Source organism: Somniosus microcephalus, chromosome 9 (assembly GCF_052327205.1).
Source record: "Somniosus microcephalus isolate GS21.2 chromosome 9, FLI_Smic_1.0, whole genome shotgun sequence".
Taxonomy (NCBI): domain Eukaryota; kingdom Metazoa; phylum Chordata; class Chondrichthyes; order Squaliformes; family Somniosidae; genus Somniosus; species Somniosus microcephalus.
This window is the reverse complement of record NC_140995.1, coordinates 173777375-173796415: the sequence shown is the minus strand read 5'-3', so window position 1 is coordinate 173796415 and position 19041 is coordinate 173777375. Positions and strand designations below refer to the sequence as shown.

The following is a 19041-nucleotide window of genomic DNA, read 5'->3' as shown; positions in this document are numbered from 1 at the left end:
CAAATAGTTTTATGTTAAACTTGGATGACAGGAAACACAATTAAATATGCAACCAATTGAGTTAGCTAGAAAACAAGTAAACATACAGTTAAAGTGATTTTGATTTACATATAGTAAAAACCATACCAACAAGACTTTGAAGATATAACTTCAATAGATGACACCAAGAAATTGCATTGTGTTTGTATTAAACTTGAAGCAGAACGGAGTCAAAATGTCTGCTAAAAAGCAGTAAAGCCAATATGAAGAATCTTCGATAAGAAAGGCATCAAACAGAAACCATAGCTGTCATTGTTTTTATGATAGTTTTTGGAACACCTAAAAGTAGAGAAATAATTATGCATGCAACAGTTGAATTGATAGTAACATAGAAAGCATTCAAACAGAGGTATCGATAAAGACAATTAGCTGACATCAGCAGAGAACATCAAAGAAGAAACCAAAGCCAAAAGGGTATAAAAATAAGAGCTTTTTAACAGAAAGTCAGAACACGCTGAGCGGGCAGGGCATTTCTCAACTTTCCAGAGGCATCTCTGTAAGTTTTTAACTATGAGCCTCGGGTATATCAAAGTGGTTGATTTTTGGTGGAGCTTCTGGATTTAGAAATAAGAAGTAAGAAATGTTCTGGATTTAGAAATAAGAAATATAAAGAAGTAAAGATTTGAGAATAAGGATCTCTGAGAAATAAGAAATGTAAGCTAATTGTACTTTGAATTGTTAATGTTGCGACTGAGTCAACAGATGTTAACTGAATGCCGGCTCTTAAATAAAACTATATATTTTTAGAATTGTCTCAAAGAGTGGATCTGTATAGACTCGCGAACCCACAAATTCTGTACACTCTTTTGTAAGGAGTTGCAGAAATCTGGGGGATATTCCGGACCCTTACAATATCCGGAAGGTTACAGTCTAGTTCAACTTATTAAAAGTACTATCCAGAGGACGGTAACATCTTTAGTCATTCCTTTCCTTTAGGGAGAGATAGCCTGGACCTTTAGACCCATTTAAGCGTCTCATGGAATTCAGCTATCTCTAACTTATGTAAGAAGTCACACAACACCAGGTTATAGTCCAACAGCTTTATCTGAAATCACAAGCTTTCGGAGCGCTGCTCCTTCGTCAGGTGAAGTGAAGAGAAGCATACAGGCACAGCTTATATAGTCAGGAGAAAACTGCCAGATGATTACAGGTAATCTTTCTAACTGCCCTTTATCACACCTCGGCAGAGAGATAATCACAGCAATCAAAGGTGTGCATGGTGTCCAAACAGGTCAGCCAGGAAAACAATACATCAAAGAACAATGAGGTGGGGGTCACAAGGGGTCAAATGTTGCAGATGCTGGGGTCTGTATGAAAAACAGAAAAAAACCAAAAAATTTTGCTGGAAATCACAGCAGGTCCGGCCGCATCTGTGCAGAGAGAACAAGCCAACGACGACTCGAGTCTGGATGACTCTACGTCAGGTGGGGTTACATGTAGCGTGACATGAACCCAAGATCCCGGTTGAGGCCGTCCTCATGAGTGCGGAACTTGGCTATCAGTTTCTGCTCGACGATTTTGCGTTGTCGTGTGTCTCGAAGGCCGCCTTGGAGAATGCTTACCCGAAGTTCGGAGGCTGAATGTCCTTGACTGCTGAAGTGTTCCCCGACTGGGAGGGAACACTCCTGCCTGGCGATTGTTGTGCGGTGTCCGTTCATCCGTTGTCGCAGTGTCTGCATGGTCTCGCCGATGTACCATGCTCCGGAGCATCCTTTCCTGCAACGTATGAGGTAGACAACATTGGCCGAGTCACATGAGTATGTACCATGTACCTGGTGGGTGGTGTACTCACGTGTGATGATGGTATCTGTGTTGATGATCTGGCATGTCTTGCAGAGGTTGCCGTGGCAGGGTTGTGTGGTGGCGTGGTTGCTGTTCTCCTGAAAGCTGGGTAATTTGCTGCGAACGATGGTCTGTTTGAGGTTAGGCGGCTGTTTGAAGGCGAGTAGTGGAGGCGTGGGGATGGCCTTAGCGAGGTGTTCGTCGTCGTCGATGACATGTTGAAGGCTGCGGAGAACATGGCGTAGTTTCTCCGCTCCGGGGAAGTACTGGACGACGAAGGGTACTCTGTTGGTTGTGTCCCGTGTTTGTCTTCTGAGGAGGTCTATGCGATTTTTCGCTGTGGCCCGTCGGAACTGTCGATCGACGAGTCGAGCGTCATATCCCGTTCTTACGAGGGCGTCTTTCAGCGTCTGTAGGTGTCCATCGCGTTCCTCCTCGTCTGAGCAGATCCTGTGTATTCGCAGGGCTTGTCCATAGGGGATGGCTTCTTTAACGTGGTTAGGGTGGAAGCTGGAGAAGTGGAGCATCGTGACGTTGTCCGTGGGCTTGCGGTAGAGTGAAGTGCTGAGGTGTCTGTCTTTGATGGAGATTCGTGTGTCCAAGAATGAAACCGATTCTGAGGAGTAGTCCATAGTGAGTTTGATGGTGGGATGGAACTTGTTGATGTCATCGTGTAGTCTTTTCAGTGATTCTTCGCCGTGGGTCCATAGGAAGAAAATGTCATCGATGTATCTGGTGTATAGCGTTGGTTGGAGGTCCTGTGCAGCGAAGAAGTCTTGCTCGAACTTGTGCATGAAGATGTTGGCGTATTGGGGTGCGAATTTGGTCCCCATGGCTGTTCCGTGTGTTTGGGTAAAGAACTGGTTGTCGAAGGTGAAGACATTGTGGTCAAGGATGAAGCGGATGAGTTGTAGGATGGCGTCTGGAGATTGGCTGTTGTTGGTGTTGAGTACTGAGGCTGTCGCAGCGATGCCGTCATCGTGGGGGATACTGGTGTAGAGTACCGAGACGTCCATCGTGGCGAGGAGTGTTCCTGGTTCAACTGGTCCGTGGGTGCCGAGTTTCTGTAAGAAGTCTGTAGTGTCGCGACAGAAGCTGGGGGTTCCCTGTACGATGGGTTTCAGGATGCCCTCGATGTATCCAGAGAGGTTCTCACACAGGGTTCCGTTGCCTGATATGATAGGACGTCCGGGTGTGTTGGCTTTGTGTATCTTTGGGAGGCAGTAGAAGTCTCCCACCGCGGGGAGTACGTGGGATCAGAGCGCGTAGGATGCTCTGAAGGTCTGGATCGAAGGTCTTGATCAGTCTGTTGAGTTGGCGGGTGTGTTCTTTGGTCGGATCTGCGGGTAACTGTCTGTAGTGTTCCTGGTTGTCCAGTTGTCGGTATGCTTCTTTGCAATAGTCCATTCTGTTCTGTATGACGATGGCTCCTCCTTTGTCTGCTGGTTTGATGACGATGTTGCGGTTGGTCTTGAGAGCGTGGATGGCGTTGCGTTGTGCTCGGGTGACATTCTGGACTGTCTTGTGAGTGCAGCTGATGAATCTGGCATTGCTGCATCTCCTGACAGCTTGAGCATACATGTCAAGCTTAGGGCAGCGGCCCTCCGGAGCGGTCCAATTTGACTCTTTCTTCTTCGGTTGCTGCACCGTGGATCCCTGTCTGCTGTTCCGGATCATTGATTGTCTCATTGGGTTCGCTGCTGACATCTTGGGATTTGTGGAAGAATTCCCGGAGCCTCATTCTCCTGATGAATTCCTCTGTGTTTGCCGCGAGGCCGATGGGGTCCATTTTGGTGGTGGGGCAGAAATTGAGCCTTCGGCTGAGAACTTCGATTTTGTCTGGCTGAAGGGTGTGGTTGGACAAGTTGACGATGGACTTCCCTGTGGTTCCAACCGTGGTACCGGGGGAGGCTTGGTTGCTGCTGGTGGTGATGCCGAGTTTCTCAAGCTTCCTGTTCTTGGTGTGCATGTAGGCAGTGTAGTTCCGTTGCCTCGTATGCTTGGCGGTGTCTCGTAGCTGGTCTGCTGTGTCCTGAGCACAAGCTGAGAACATGGACTCTATCTTGGTTTCGAGGTTGCGGCGTCTGCTGTAGAGCTGGTGTACGAGATGGTTGAGGAGTGTGCGAGAGGTACGACGGCAGAGTCTCTCAGCGTAGTCTGTGTTGTTGGTCGACTTGAGTGGGATCGTGATCTGTAGTCCTTTCGGGATCTTGTCTGCTTTCTTGCATCTCTGTAGAAACTTGATGTCTGTGTCTATATGCGCGATCTTCTTGGAGATCCTCTCCACTTTGAGCCGGCAGTTTGTGGTGTCGATAGTAGCCATGATGTGGAGATGCCGGTGTTGGACTGGGGTGGACAAATGTAGGAAGTCACACAACACCAGGTTATAGTCCAACAGCTTTATTTGAAATCACAAGCTTTCGGAGCGCTGCTCCTTCGTCAGGTGAAGTGAAGAGAAGCATACAGGCACAGCATATATAGTCAGCTGGACACCATTCACACCTTTGATTGCTGTGATTATCTCTCTGCTGAGGTGTGATAAAGGGCAGTTAGAAAGATTACCTGTAATCATCTGGCAGTTTTCTCTGACTATATATGCTGTGCCTGTATGCTTCTCTTCACTTCACCTGACGAAGGAGCAGCGCTCCGAAAGCTTGTGATTTCAAATAAAGCTGTTGGACTATAACCTGGTGTTGTGTGACTTCCTACATTTGTCCACCCCAGTCCAACACCGGCATCTCCACATCATCTCTAACTTAAGTTGAGAGTGAACGTCTGGGGAATATGCCTGATCTGAGACGGCCCAAAAGGGCTAGGACTGTAATTAACCCTTCACTGTTTATATGTCTCTTGCTACTTTACTCTCATTCTATTTTTTTTCTCAATCAATTTCTTGGTCCTTCTTTGCTGAATTCTAAAATCTTCCCAATCCTCAGGCTTACTATTCTTGTTAGCAACATTATAAACCTCTTACTTTAATTGAATACTAACTTTCACTTCTCTGGTTAGCCACAATTAGACCATTTTTCCCGTGGGGGTTTTTTGTTCTAGAATGTACTTTCGTTGTGAATTATGAATTATTTCTTTAAAATGTTTGCCATTGCTTATCTACCGTCCTATCTTTTAATCTAGTTTCCCAATCTACCTTAGCCAACTCACCTCTACGTAGTTTGCTTTGTTCAGATTTAAGACCCTAGTTTTGGACTTAACTAAATCACTCAAACTCAACATAACATTCTATCATATTACGATCACGGCTCCCCAGAGGCTCCTTTACTACAAAGGTTATTAATTAACCCAGTCTCATTGCACAATACTAGCTCTAAAATAGCCTGTTCCCTAGTTGGTTCCTCGACATATTGATCTAGAAAACTATCTTGTATACATTCCATGAATTAGTCCTCCACACTATTACTACAAATTTGGTTTGCTCAATCTATATGAAAATTAAAGTTCCCCATGATAACTGTATTACCCTTGTTACATGCACCTCTAATTTCCTGATTTATACTGTGCCAACACTACAAATAATGGTTGTGGTGGTTGACGGTCAATCATCACAGCCCCAGGACATCGCTGCAGGAGTTCCTCAGGGCAGTGTCCTAGGCCCAATCATCTTCAGCTGCTTCATCAATGACCTTCCCTCCAACATAAGGTCAGAAATGGGGATGTTCGCTGATGACAGCAGTGTTCAGCACCATTCACAACTCCTCAGATATTGAAGCAGTCCATGCCCACATGCAACAAGACCTGGACAACGTTCAGGCTTGGTCTGATAAGTGGCAGGTAACATTCGCACCACAGAAGTGCCAGGCAATGACTATCTCCAACAAGTGAGAGTCTAACCACCGCCCCTTGACATTCAAAAACATTACCAATCGCCGAAACCCCCACCATCAACATCCTGGGAGTCACCATTGAGCAGAAACTTAACTGGACCAGCCACATAAATTCTGCGGCAACAAGAGCAGGTCAGAGGTTAGGTATTCTGTGGCGAGTGGCTCACCCCCTGACTCCCCAAAACCTTTCCACCATCTACAAGGCACAAGTAAGGAGTGTGATGGCATACTCTCCACTTGCCTGGATGAGTGCAGCTCCAACAATACTCAAGAAGCTCAACAACATCCAGGACAAAGCAGCCCGCTTGATTGGCACTCCATCCACCACCTTAAACATTCACTCCCTCCACCACCGGCCTACCGTGACTGCAGTGTGTACCATCTACAAGACGCACTGCAGCAACTCGCCAATGCTTCTTCGGCAGCACCTCTCAAACCCGCGACCTCTTCCACCTAGAAGGACAAGGGCAGCAGGCACATGGGAACACCACCACCTCCAAGTTACCCTCCAAGTCACACACCATCCTGACTTAGAAGTATATCACCGATCCTTCAACGTCGCTGGGTCAAAATCCTGGAACTGCCTACCTAACAGCACTGTGGGAGTATCTTCACCACACGAACTGCAGTGGTTCAAGAAGGCAGCTCATCACCACCTTCTCAAGAGCAATTAGAGATGGACAATAAATGCTGGCCTTGCCAGCGATGCCCACATCCCATAAACGAATAAAAAATTATCAGGGGGCTTAAAAACTACTCCCAGCAATGTTTTCCGCCCCTTGCTGTTGCTTAGCTCCACCCAAAATTATTCTACATCTTGTTTTTCCAAGCTAAGATCCTTTGGCCTAGAAATTCACTGGCGCCCCGTTCAGCCTCGCCAGGGCGCCGGAAGTACCGCCCCAGAAGGAATCGCGGCCGCCCGCCACAAATTTATTTTCAGCGCCCCAGACGGAAGCGTGGCGCTACTCGAGGCGCCCCGCATCCCTCTTGGGGCGCTGCAACTGAAAATCGCAGCGCAACGTGCCGCAGCGCCACACACTGCGGCACGGCGCACTGCGGTACTGCAGGCCTTCCTCCCCTTCTTAAAGGGGAGGGGCCTGCTGCAGCACGCTCGAGGAGCGCGAGTGCCGGCAAAAGAGCCCGGCACCGAGGAGACGTGCTGGGCTCTTGGGACACAGCCGGCACTCCGCGGCGGGGGGGCTCAGGAGGCCAGGGATGGCGGCGCGGAGAGGTGCTGGCAGGCGGCCAGCAAAAAAAATGGCCGCCCCGCACCTCAACTGCCGCAGATAGGCCCCCCCCGAACCGGTCACAGCGTTAAAGCAGGGGGCGCTACTAAATTTCGCGATCGGGGCGGTAGCGGGGCGCTGCGCACACCGATGACATCATCGAATGCCCTATTACCTTTAAGCTCTCTGTCCCTTCCTGACCCACTCTGCTTATTTTTACCCAAATCAGTACTCTGCTCTAGAGGCTTGACATTTCTCTTGCTGCTTTTGAATTTACCCTTCTGAATCCTCCCACCCTCCTTTCATTAGTTTAAAGCCCTATCTACTGTCCTAGTTATTCAATTCGCTAGGACACTGAACCCAGCCAGGTTTAATTGGAGAACGTCCCAGTACTGGTGCTAGTGCCCCATGAATTGAAGACTCTGCCTCCCACACCGCTCTTTCAGCCACGCATTTAACCTTCAAATCTGCTTGTCCCTATGCCAATTTGCACGTGGCTCAGGAACAATCCAGAGATTATTACCGGTGAGGTTCTGAGTTTTCATTTGGACCCTAGCTCCTGAAACACCCTCAACAGAACCTCATTCCTAGTTCTACCTATGTCATTGGTTCCTACATGGACCAAGACAACTGGATCCTCCCCCTGCCACTCCAAGTTCTTCTCCAGTCATGAGGAGATATCCTTAACTCTGGCACCGGGCAGGCAACATAGCCTTTGGAACTCCCAATCATGGCTGCAGAGAACAGTATCTATTCCCCTGAGTATAGTGTCCCCTACCAACAAAACATTCCTTTTTACTCCCCCCCCCCCCCTTGAATGGCCTCCTGTACCGTGGTACCGTGGTCAGTTTGCTCATTCACCCTGCAGACTTTGCCCTCATCCACAGTCAGCGAGAATCTCTTACCTTTTGGATAAAGGCAAAGCCCAAGGCTCCTCCAGCACTGCACCTATGGTCCCCTTACCTACCTAAGCTGCAGTCACACCCTCCTGTCCCTGACCACTAACTAGACCTGTACCACTACCTAACCGAAGTGGTGTGACTGCCTCTTGATTCAGAGTGTCCAGGTAACTCTACCCCTCCCCGATACCCCGCAATGTCTGCACCTCAGACTCCAGCTCAACAACTCTGAGCTGAACTTCCTCAAGATGTAGATACTTATAGCAGACGTGGTCGTCCGGGATCACGAAACTCTCCACAAACTCCCACATGCTGCAGTTGCCACTTGCGACACACCACCAGCACTGCCATCCCTATATAACCTTGTTTGTTTTATTTTTATTTAATTAATTAAATTAATTAAAGTTTATGTATTTAATTAACTTAGCTTATAGTTTAGTTTTTAAACTAATTACTTGATCCAGTTTAAGTTATACTTCTGTATTCCTGTGAATCGCCTTGCGACATTTTACTACGTTAAAGGCGCTATATAAATACAAGTTGTTGTTGTTATAGGTAGATAAAATTAAATATCTATCTGTAGCACAAACCACTACAAGTATTGTAGGCAAAAAGCAGCAACTCCTTCCCCCTCTGCACTGAATTCTCACTCTTTCCAAATTCCCAACTTTTACACACTGTTTAGAAGCATTCCGTTTAAGACAACTCTGTGCAGCCCAATCTAATATCTAACCCACTGCACCACCTGGTCCCCCCAAAAAGTTATTTATTTAAATTTGGCTGGGTTTTGGACCTTGTGAAATATGAAACACTATGCAAAATGTATTACAATTATATTTCTGTACATTTCAAATGTAGGATTTGGATATTAATTCACATACATTAAAGCTGCAATGCCTGTAAATATATATATTTTTAATTCTAAAGCACTTCCCAAAAAAGTTTCTACAACAGCAGCAATAACTTACACACAACTCGTGTTAAATAACCTTTCACAGCTCTTTACCAGTGGACAACAAACATGAAATGAAGGAATCTGGGGTGGGGAAAACCAAATGGTCAAGGAGGTAGATTTTTCAAAGGCTTTTGAAGTCAGAAAAGGTAGTAAGTCAGTCCTTCATGTGTCAGTATGTATGGAGTAAAAAGTAAAGTAATAAAAAGGGAAAAAACAGGAACTAAGTGTTACAAAACATATTTGAAAGTTCTTTATCTGAATGCACGTAGCATTCGTAACAAAATGAATGAGTTAACGGCACAAATAACGACATATGGGTATGATCTTGTGGCCATTACAGAAACATGGCTGCAGGGTGACCATGATTGTTAAATAAACTAGTATGTTTAATTCCCAATCAGGAAGGACAGGCAGGAAGGGAGAGGAGGTGGGGTGGCTATGTTAATAAAGGAAGGAATCACTATAATACAGAGAAATGATATTGGGTCAAAGGAGCAGGATAGTGAAACAGTTTGGGTGGAGATAAGGAATAATAAAGGGAAAAAAACTAGTGGGCGTAGTCTATAGGCCTCCGAACAGTTGCAACTCTGTTGGACGGAGTATTAATCAGGAAATAGTTGAGGCTTGTAATAAGGGAACAGCTATAATTATGGGGGATTTTAATTATCATATTAATTGGACAAATCAAATTGGGCAGGGCTGCCTTGAGGATGAGTTCATTGAGTGTATTAGGGATGGGTTTCTTGAGCAGTATGTAACTGAACCGACCAGGGGGCAAGCAACCTTAGATTTGGTCCTGTGTAATCAGTCAGGATTAATTAAAAATGTCCTAGTAAAAGATCCCCTTGGAATGAGTGACCATAACATGGTTGAATTCCATATTCAATTAGAGGGTGAGAAGGTTGGATCTCAAACAAGCGTGCTGAGCTTGAATAAAGGAGACTATGAAGGTATGAGAGCGGAATTGATTAGAGTGGACTGGGAAAATAGATTAAAGGGTAAGACGGTACATGATCAGTGGTGTACATTTAAGGAGTTATTTTACAACTTCCAAAAAATATATATTCCGCTGAGGAAAAAAGGGTGTAAAAGAAAAGATAGCCATCCGTGGCTAAGTAAAGTAATTAAGGATAGTATCCGACTAAAAACAAGGGCATATAAGGTAGCCAAATCTAGTGGGAGGATGGAAGATTGGGAAGTCTTTAAAAGACAGCAAAAAATAACTAAAAGATTGATTAAGGGAAGATAGATTATGAAAGTAAATTAGCAAAAAATATAAAAACAGACAGCAAAAGTTTCTATAGTTATATAAAAAGAAAAAGGGTGGCTAAAGTAAATGTTGGTCCCTTAGAGGATGAGACCGGGAAATTAATGGTGGGAAACATGGAGATGGCAAAAACGCTGAACAATTATTTTGTATCAGTCTTTACAGTAGAGGACACTAAGAATATCCCAACACTGGACAAACAGGGGGCTCTAGGAGGGGAGGAACTAAATACGATTAAAATCACTAAGGAAGTGGTACTTGGTAAAATAATGGGACTCAAGGCGGATAAATCCCCTGGACCTGATGGCTTACATCCTAGGGTCTTGAGGGAAGTGGCGGTAGGGATTGTGGATGCATTGGTAATAATTTTCCAAAACTCCCTGGACTCAGCAAAGGTCCCGGCAGATTGGAAAACTGCTAATGTAACACCCTTATTTAAAAAGGGTAGTAGGCAGAAGGTTGGAAACTATAGACCTGTTAGCCTAACATCTGTGGTTGGTAAAATGTTAGAGTCCATTATTAAGGAGACAGTAACGGGACATTTGGATAAACATAATTTAATAGGACAGACTCAGCATGGTTTCATGAAGGGGAAGTCATGTTTGGCAAATTTGCTGGAGTTTTTTGAGGAAGTAACATACAGGGTGGATAAAGGGGAACCAGTGGACGTAGTGTATTTAGACTTCCAAAAGGCATTTGACAAGGTGCCACACAAAAGATTATTGCTCAAGATAAAAAATCACGGGATTGGGGGTAATATTCTGGCGTGGGTGGAGGATTGGCTCTCTAACAGAAAGCAGAGAGTTGGGATAAATGGTTTGTTCTCAGATTGGCAACCAGTAACTAGTGGTGTTCCGCAGGGGTCAGTGCTGGGTCCCCAACTCTTTACAATCTATATTAACGATTTGGAGGAGGGGACCGAGTGTAACATATCAAAGTTTGCAGATGATACAAAGATGGGATGGAAAGTAGTGAGTGAGGAGGACATTAAAAACCTGCAAAGGGACATAGACAGGCTAAGTAAGTGGGCAGAGATTTGGCAGATGGAATACAATACTGGAAAGTGTGAGGTTATGCACTTTGGCAGGAAAAATCATAGAGCAAGTTATTATCTTAATGGCAAGAAACTGGAAAGTACTGTAGTACAAAGGGATCTGGGGGTCCTGGTGCACGAAACTCAAAAAGTTAGTATGCAGGTGCAGCAAGTGATCAAGAAGGCCAATGGAATGTTGGCTTTTACTGCTAGGGGGATGGAATATAAAAACAGGGAGGTATTGCTGCAGTTGTACAAGGTATTGGTGAGACCGCACCTGGAATACTGCATACAGTTTTGGTGTCCATACTTAAGAAAAGACATACTTGCTCTCGAGTCAGTACAAAGAAGGTTCACTCGGGTAATCCCGGGGATGAGGGGGTGGTCATATGAGGAGAGGTTGAGTAGATTGGGACTCTACTCATTGGAGTTCAGAAGAATGAGAGGCGATCTTATTGAAACATATAAGATTGTGAAGGGGCTTGATCGGGTGGATGCGGTGAGGATGTTCCCAATGATGGGTGAAACTAGAACTAGGGGGCATAGTCTTAGAATAAGGGGCTGCTCTTTCATAACTGAGATGAGGAGAAACGTCTTCACTCAGAGGGTGGTAGGTTTGTGGAATTTGCTGCCCCAGAAAGCTGTGGAAGCTACATCATTAAATAAATTTAAAACAGAAATAGATAGTTTCCTAGAAGTAAAGGGAATTAAGGGTTACGGGGAGCGGGCAGGAAATTGGACATGAGTCTAGGTTCGGAATGGTCATGGCCCTGTGGGTAGTGGAGTGGGCCCAGGGGCCGTGTAGCCTGGTTCTGCTCCTACTGTGTTCTAATTCTGTGTTAGATTTCAGGAGATGGTTTTATTCCTGTTCCTGGCTGGGGTGGAGATCGCCTTTACAGAAGGTAAGTACTGTAAAAAATATAGGGACAGAGTGATCTCCTGGAAGAATTTCGATCGCCTAGATGGGTCGGAGAGGAATTTCCCAGATTTTTTTCTCCCAAATTGGCCATTGGGTCTTTTATCTGGTTTTTCGCCTCTCCCGGGAGATCACATGGGTTTGGGTGGATGGAGAGTGATAGAAGATTTGAGGTTAGGATCAGATCAGCCATGATCTTATTGAATGGTGGAGCAGGCTCGAGGGGCCGATTGGCCTACTCCTGCTCCTATTTCTTATGTTCATTGACTGTAAAGCGCTTTGTGATGTCCTGAGGTAATGAAAGGTGCTTTATAAATGCAAGTTTGTTTTACCTAGCTGAAGACCATAATAATTCAATTAAGCTGGAAATCAGCATACAGCAACCATTCAAGTAGACAAGAATGACAAAGCATTCAGTCTAACAAAAGCTGTGAGTCACTCTCCCAGATATTACCAATCATCAAATACGAAGCCAAATGAAGAACACAGGAACATTTCCCTGATCTGACTGTCAGGCTAAGTGTTCCCAGCTGCCCAACATCTAACACTTTGCCACTGTCACCCACATGTTGTGAACAAATTTTTAAATATCCAGCTGTCCAAATATTATTTCTTTTTATAATATACTAAAGTACTACCAAATCTTTACATTATAATTGGATAAAAGGCAATTCTGCAATAACAATTGTTTCCAGCTTGAAATGTATGCTATAACTTTTGAAGTAATGTACATTCCGACATTTTAAATATGTTACTGTTCCAGTTCCAGGATCTGCTTTGGCCCCTCCCCCATTTTTTGCTCGTTTTGATGCTATTGTGCTTGTTTACTTTATTTTAAAATAAATCAGTCTTAAACATCAGAACAGGACACGCATAATTCAGATAAACGTGCAAGTGCAACTGTATTTGCACAATACCCATTCCAACGCTGGTGGAGTATGTGTGTTGAACACAACCGGCTTCTAGGATACAGAAGCGCCTTTACACACAGGCAGCATTCATCTGGTGTGTGGGTTACTCCCAACAACCTAATCTGGACCCGACCCAGAGTGCACATCACGATTCAGAGGTGCATCCCTGACAAGGCACCCGCGGGATTTAAGTCCCTCTTCCTCAGCCATCCTTTGCAGAAGTGCACTAAAGCTGTCAGCGGTACATAGAGACTGCACTCCATACCGAGCAAACAGAAATCTTAGCAGAGGGTCAATTTTGCAGTAGTTTCAATTTGTGACGCTTAAAACTGGTGACGGATGTCCATGCGTCTCGGACAGGCGGCTGATCAAAATAAATAATTGCACCCAACAAATCTCATTGGCAAACTCACCAGTGAGTCATAGAAAATGGGGGGCGGGGGAACACACACATTTGCTGGAGGTACACAGCAGATACAAAAGGGTATTTATAAATATAATTATCCTCCACTAAAATATACCCTAATACAAAAACAAAGCTGCAAAGAACGAATGTATACCCGCTGCGCCTCAAATTTATTTGAAGTGTGGCTAATGGCTGCAGCAGTGCCTGTCCCCACACGGTTTGAAAGGGCGGCCTAGCAACGCCGGGGCCGCCTCACAACCTGATGCTGAGCACCGAGTGAGAACCAGTGGCGCTGATTACTGTACCTGCATGCATGGAGAAGGAGATCTGGGTGTCAGGCAAGGCTCGGTGCGGTGATGTCGGTCCGGCTCTGTGTGAACGGTAACCGTGCCAACGCCGCTCCGCTCCGCTTGTTTGTTTGTGGGGGATGAGGGCGGGGCGCAGAAGGTGCGTCACAACCTCGCCGCGCCTCTGCCAATCACAAGCTCGACAGCCTCTTCCTGGCCGCCAGTGGGAATCTCAGCCAGCCACACGGGGAATGAGCGCCAGGGCCAGGTGGTTCCTAGTTCAGGTGGACCATCCAACACTGCAAGGATGTTGTAGCCGGCAAACGAACTTTAAGACTTGCTGGAAATACTCACACTGCAAGGATGTTGTAGCCGGCAAACGAACTTTAAGACTTGCTGGAAATACTCAGCAGGCCAGGCAGCATCCGTGGAGAGAGAAACAGAGTTAACGTTTCAGGTCTGGTGTTGAGTCTGTGTGTCCCAGTTATGCTTATGATCAATCACTGGACACAGACAACAAGAATAACTTTTAACAGGTCTTTACTATTCAGAGGTCAGGGCTGAACTGCCCAGCAAATCCCTACACAACACTTATATACCGGTGTGGTCACCACCGGTATCACAGTATACAGCAGCCAAGAGAAAGTAGTACATCTCTTAAGGTAGTTCTCTTAAGGTGGAACAGATTACATACACCATAATCCTCCCTTTTTAGCTTAACAGTTATATCCCCATTTAACATAACATAATAACATATATATATATACAACTTCATGCAAAACAGTTCAAAGATTCAGTCTCTGAGGAGGCCTCCTGATTCGAGTTGGATATCGCCTTTCAGGGGTCTCTGATTCTCGTTGCTGGGGTGACTCATCTAGTTGGTCTCTTATGGATTGGACATCATCATCAGGTACATTCACTTCTGAGGTAGATGCTTCAGGTTCACTAACTTCTTCCACGGTTGTCTCTGCCGTAACCATGGGTTCGACCCTTGTTCTCGATTCTACCAGTTGGTCAGCATGACGCCGTATTACATTTTCACCAATATCTACCGTGTACATCAGGGGTCCTTGTCTGGCCCGAATTGTTTCAGATTGCCATTTCTCGTTTTTATAGTCCCGGGCTAACACTGGTTGTCCTATTTCGAAACTCCGAGTGGTCTTGTTATTTATATGCTGTAACTGTTTGTTTTCAACTTCCCTCCGCACATTTGGTTTTAACAAGTCCAACCTGGACCGCAACCTCCTGTTATAGAACATCATGGCAGGACTTTGGTTTGTCACTGCATGAGTGGCGTTTCGATATGCCAGTAGGAATTTGTCCACCTTGTGTTGTAGTGGAATCTGATCTTCGCTCATGGCCTTTATTGCTTTTTTGAACGTTTGTACAAATCTCTCGGCCAACCCGTTTGTAGCCGGATGATATGGGGCAGAGGTATAATGTTTCACCCCATTCTTCTTCATGAATTTCTGGAATTCTTCTGACACGAACTGCGGTCCGTTGTCTTAACATATTTGTTCTGGCAATCCATTTCTTGCAAATATCGTTCTTAGCACCGCGATCGTCTTTTCCGAGGTAGTGGTAGTCATCTTAATCACTTCTGGCCATTTAGAATGTGCGTCCACCGCAATTAAAAACATGGAGTCCATGAATGGACCAGCAAAGTCAATATGTACACGTTGCCATGGGGTTGAAGGCCATTCCCATGGATGCAGCGGTGCAATCGGAGGTGCATTTTGCACTTTTTGGCACCCTGAGCAGCTTTTCGTCAGATCCTCTATCTGTTGGTCGATACCCGGCCACCACACATAAGCCCTAGCAAGGCTTTTCATCTTGACTCCCCCCAGATGACCTTCATGCAGTTCCTTTAGAACTCTCTCTCTTAACTTAGGAGGAATAATCACCCTTGTTCCATACATCAATGTTCCTTGACAGACGGACAGCTGTTCTCGTCTTGCTGAGAATGCCGGTAACAGTGGATCACCATGTGCTGGCCATCCCTTCACTGTCACTTCGTAGACCCGGGACAGTGTCGGGTCGTTCCTGGTTCCTCTTTCAATACTTGCATTGGTGACTGGTAAACATTCGATGATGGTCGAGTGAAATAACTCAACAGGGTCAACCGTCGGTGCCTCCTCCTCTGTAGGTAGTGGCAGGCGCGACAGCCCATCAGCATTACCATGCTGCTTTGTACCTTTGAATTCAATCTGATATTGATGTGCCCCTAGGAAAAGGGACCATCTCTGGAGTGTCTGTGCTGTCATCACCGAAACACCCTTCTTAGGGTTAAAAATGGATACCAACGGCTGGTGGTCTGTCAGAAGCGTAAACTTTTGGCCCTGCAGGTAATGATTAAACTTCTTTACTCCCCAAACAAGGCTGAGAGCCTCCCTATCTATCTGAGCATAGTTGCGCTCCGCGGAGGTCAATGATCTGGATGCGAACGCGACTGGCCTCTCCAGGCCATTTGGCAACTTGTGTGAGAGTACTGCCCCAATACCATATGGAGAAGCATCACAAGCCAAATGAATAGGCAGCGTTGGGTTGAAGTGAGCCAACACTTCCTCTGAGGTGATCAATGCCTTGCTTTTGCGAAAGGCCCTCTTACAGTCCTCGCTCCACTTCCATGGTACTCCCTTCTGCAAAAGAGCGTTCAGCGGGTGCAGCACCGTGGATAAATTTGGCAGAAACTTATGGTAATAGTTAATCAACCCTAGGAACGACCTCAACTGGGATACATTATCCGGAGCGGGAGCCTTCACAACAGCTTCGATCTTGTCAGGAGACTTATGAAGCCCCTCCTGGTCAATGACATGACCACAGTACGAGATCCGCTTCTGAAAGAACTCACATTTCTGGCGATTAACTCGAAGTCCATATTCTTTCAATCTGGTGAGCACCAGTTCCAAATTTGCAAGGTGTTCCTCGTCATCATCTCCTGTAATCAGAATATCGTCCAGGTAACATTGTGTGCCTGGAATTCCCTGTAATACCTGCTCCATGGCCCTCTGCCAAATTGCTGGAGCCGATGCCACTCCAAAAACCAGTCTATTATACCGGTACAAGCCTCTATGCGTGTTGATCGTGAGATACTGGCGTGACTCTTCCTCAACTTCCATCTGTAAGCACGCCTGCTCCAGGTCTATCTTGGTGAAGTGTTTCCCGCCAGACAACGAAGCGAAGATATCCTCAATCCGCGGAAGCGGATACTGCACCGTGTGAAGCACCGGATTAACAGTGATCTTGAAATCTCCACAGATGCGAACCTTCCCCGGTTCCCCCGGCTTGTTGCTCGATGAACGCTTCATGACGGGAACAATGGGCGTAGCCCACTCACTCCAGTCTACCTTAGACAGTACTCCTGAATGTTCTAGCCCTTCCAGCTCAGCTTCCACAGCAGGTCGGTCTGGCTTTGAAAAATTTCGGGTTTGCATGTTCTTCAACCTTGATGTTTGCCGTAATTCCTCTCAGTGTTCCCAGTCCCTGTTGGAACACCTCTTTAGCATCGTCCAATATTCTGGACAATCGTTTAGGTTTGACATCTTTTTTACCGGAATCTACCGTTAGTGCTTTTAAGGAATGCCAGTCCATATTTATTTTCCTAATCCACTCCCGTCCCAGTAGTGGTGGACCTCCCTCAGGTAGCACATATAAGTCCATTCCTCGGCTTTCTTTGCCCTTGTGGACCACCTTTACCTCTATCTTCCCGATGGGGTATACTCTTTGCCCCGTGTATGTTTTCAATACAATCTCCGTATCCCGTAGGGGAATATGTGGGAATAACCTTTTGTAATCTTGCTTATTCATGACCGTCAATGCCGATCCAGTGTCCAATTCCATCTTCACTTGGATTCCTGCTATCTGAAGTGTGACCCAAATTGTTTGGAGGTCTGCTTCCTTACCAACATTGTGTACTCTCAGACTATCCAGTTCATTACTGCTGGAGTCTGAATCTGACTTCTGTTCGTTCGAACTGTTCTCTGTCACCTTGTGTACCTTTCTGTACTTTTCCTGCGGTGACTTTTTGTTGCTGGCCTTCTTTCCTGACCGGCATACTTTAGCTATGTGACCAAGCCTGCCACATTTTCTGCATTCCTGATTTTTGAACCAGCACTGGTTCTGATCGTGCATTGTCTTTCCACAACGATAACATTTTACTGTACCCAAGACCATTTGATTGGTGCTGAGTTCCGGTGACCGTAGCTGCATTTCCGCCGTGCCTCTCGCTGCGGCTTCTTGCGATGCTGCAATAGTGACAGCTTTATCAAGCGTAAGATCATTCTCCTCAAGCAGTCGCTTTTGTGTTCCTTCTTTTAACAATCCACACACAAATTTATCTCTCAGCGCATCTGCTAGTCCTGTTCCAAACTGACAGTACTTCGATAGCTTACGCAGTTCAATTAAAAATTCAGCGTTACTTTCGTCTTTCAGCTGCGTTCTTCTGTAAAATTTAAATCGTTCCGCTATCATCAGTGGCGTGGGGTTTAAATGATTTTTCAGGACAGTAACAATATTCGCGAAAGTCTGATCCGCCGGTTTATTTGGTGATAGAAGGTGCTTCAATAGCCCGTATGTCTTCGCACCCATTGAGCTTAATAAGGTTAGTGCTTTCTCATCATCTGGTACCTTATTTGCTTTACAATAAACTTCCATGCGTTCTACATACGTGGTCCAATCTTCGATATCGCTATCAAAGGTATTAATGTTCCCATGTTTAGCCATCCTTGAAAGTTTTTAAATTTTTCTTTTTCTCAAAATGGCGGCTTCCCGCGCTTGTCTTCTTCCCCCGCCTACTAAAATGGCGGCTTCCTGCGCTTGGCGGTCTTTCCCGCGCTCGTCTTCTTCCCCCGCCGACTACAATGGCAGATTCCCGCATTTGCCTTCTACCCCAGCTGGCTGCAATGGCGATTGCCGTGCTGCTGCAGTTCTCGCCTCCCCAGCGGTTCTCAATTCCCCGACGCTGCTTTGCCTCGCAGCCCCGCTTGCAGCCCGGTCCTTTACACTGGCTGCGTTTGAGTTCTCCGCGGCTCTCGTGCCTTAAGCTGCCCCAGTCGCTGCGCCTCTCGGCCTCGATTGCAGCCCGGCCCTTTTTACCGGCCGTGGTCGAGTTCTCCGCCCTTATTCCTCCGTTTTCCCTCCCCTACTCCACAGCCAACGTGGCCGACTTTCTGCTCGTGTCGCTGATCGGCTTACCCACCACCGTGGTAGAAGGGATGATCACTGCCTGTCGCTGATGGAGGGCTTCGTGGTCAGAATTTTTCTTTTTAACCCGGGTTCTCGATGCCTCCCGTGCGATGGTGCTCAGCAGGATGATGAGGGCGGATGCCTCTTCTCGACGCCCGTTCTGAGGACGAAGCTGCCTTGGATGTAAAACTGCCGCAGGGTAAGATCGGACTCGTCGCCACTGTTGAGTCTGTGTGTCCCAGTTATGCTTATGATCAATCACTGGACACAGACAACAAGAATAACTTTTAACAGGTC

At 46.1% G+C, this 19041-nt stretch overlaps 1 protein-coding gene across 6 annotated transcripts in view; it reads right to left on the bottom strand.

Annotated features, from left to right (window-relative positions):
- ahi1 (Abelson helper integration site 1) overlaps positions 1–13728 on the bottom strand; it is a 328929-nt gene extending 315201 nt beyond the window's left edge. For 3 of the 6 annotated variants that reach the window (XM_085997547.1, XM_085997548.1, XM_085997551.1), the window contains exon 1: positions 13579–13725. In XM_085997547.1, the coding sequence (XP_085853673.1) occupies positions 13579–13588 (10 nt within the window). In that variant the 5' untranslated portion in view covers positions 13589–13725. Of the gene's footprint in view, positions 1–13578 lie in introns of all 6 variants that reach the window. The other 3 variants (XR_015079575.1, XM_085997549.1, XM_085997550.1) reach the window with 2 other exon arrangements.
- Positions 13729–19041: the final 5313 nt, after the last annotated feature.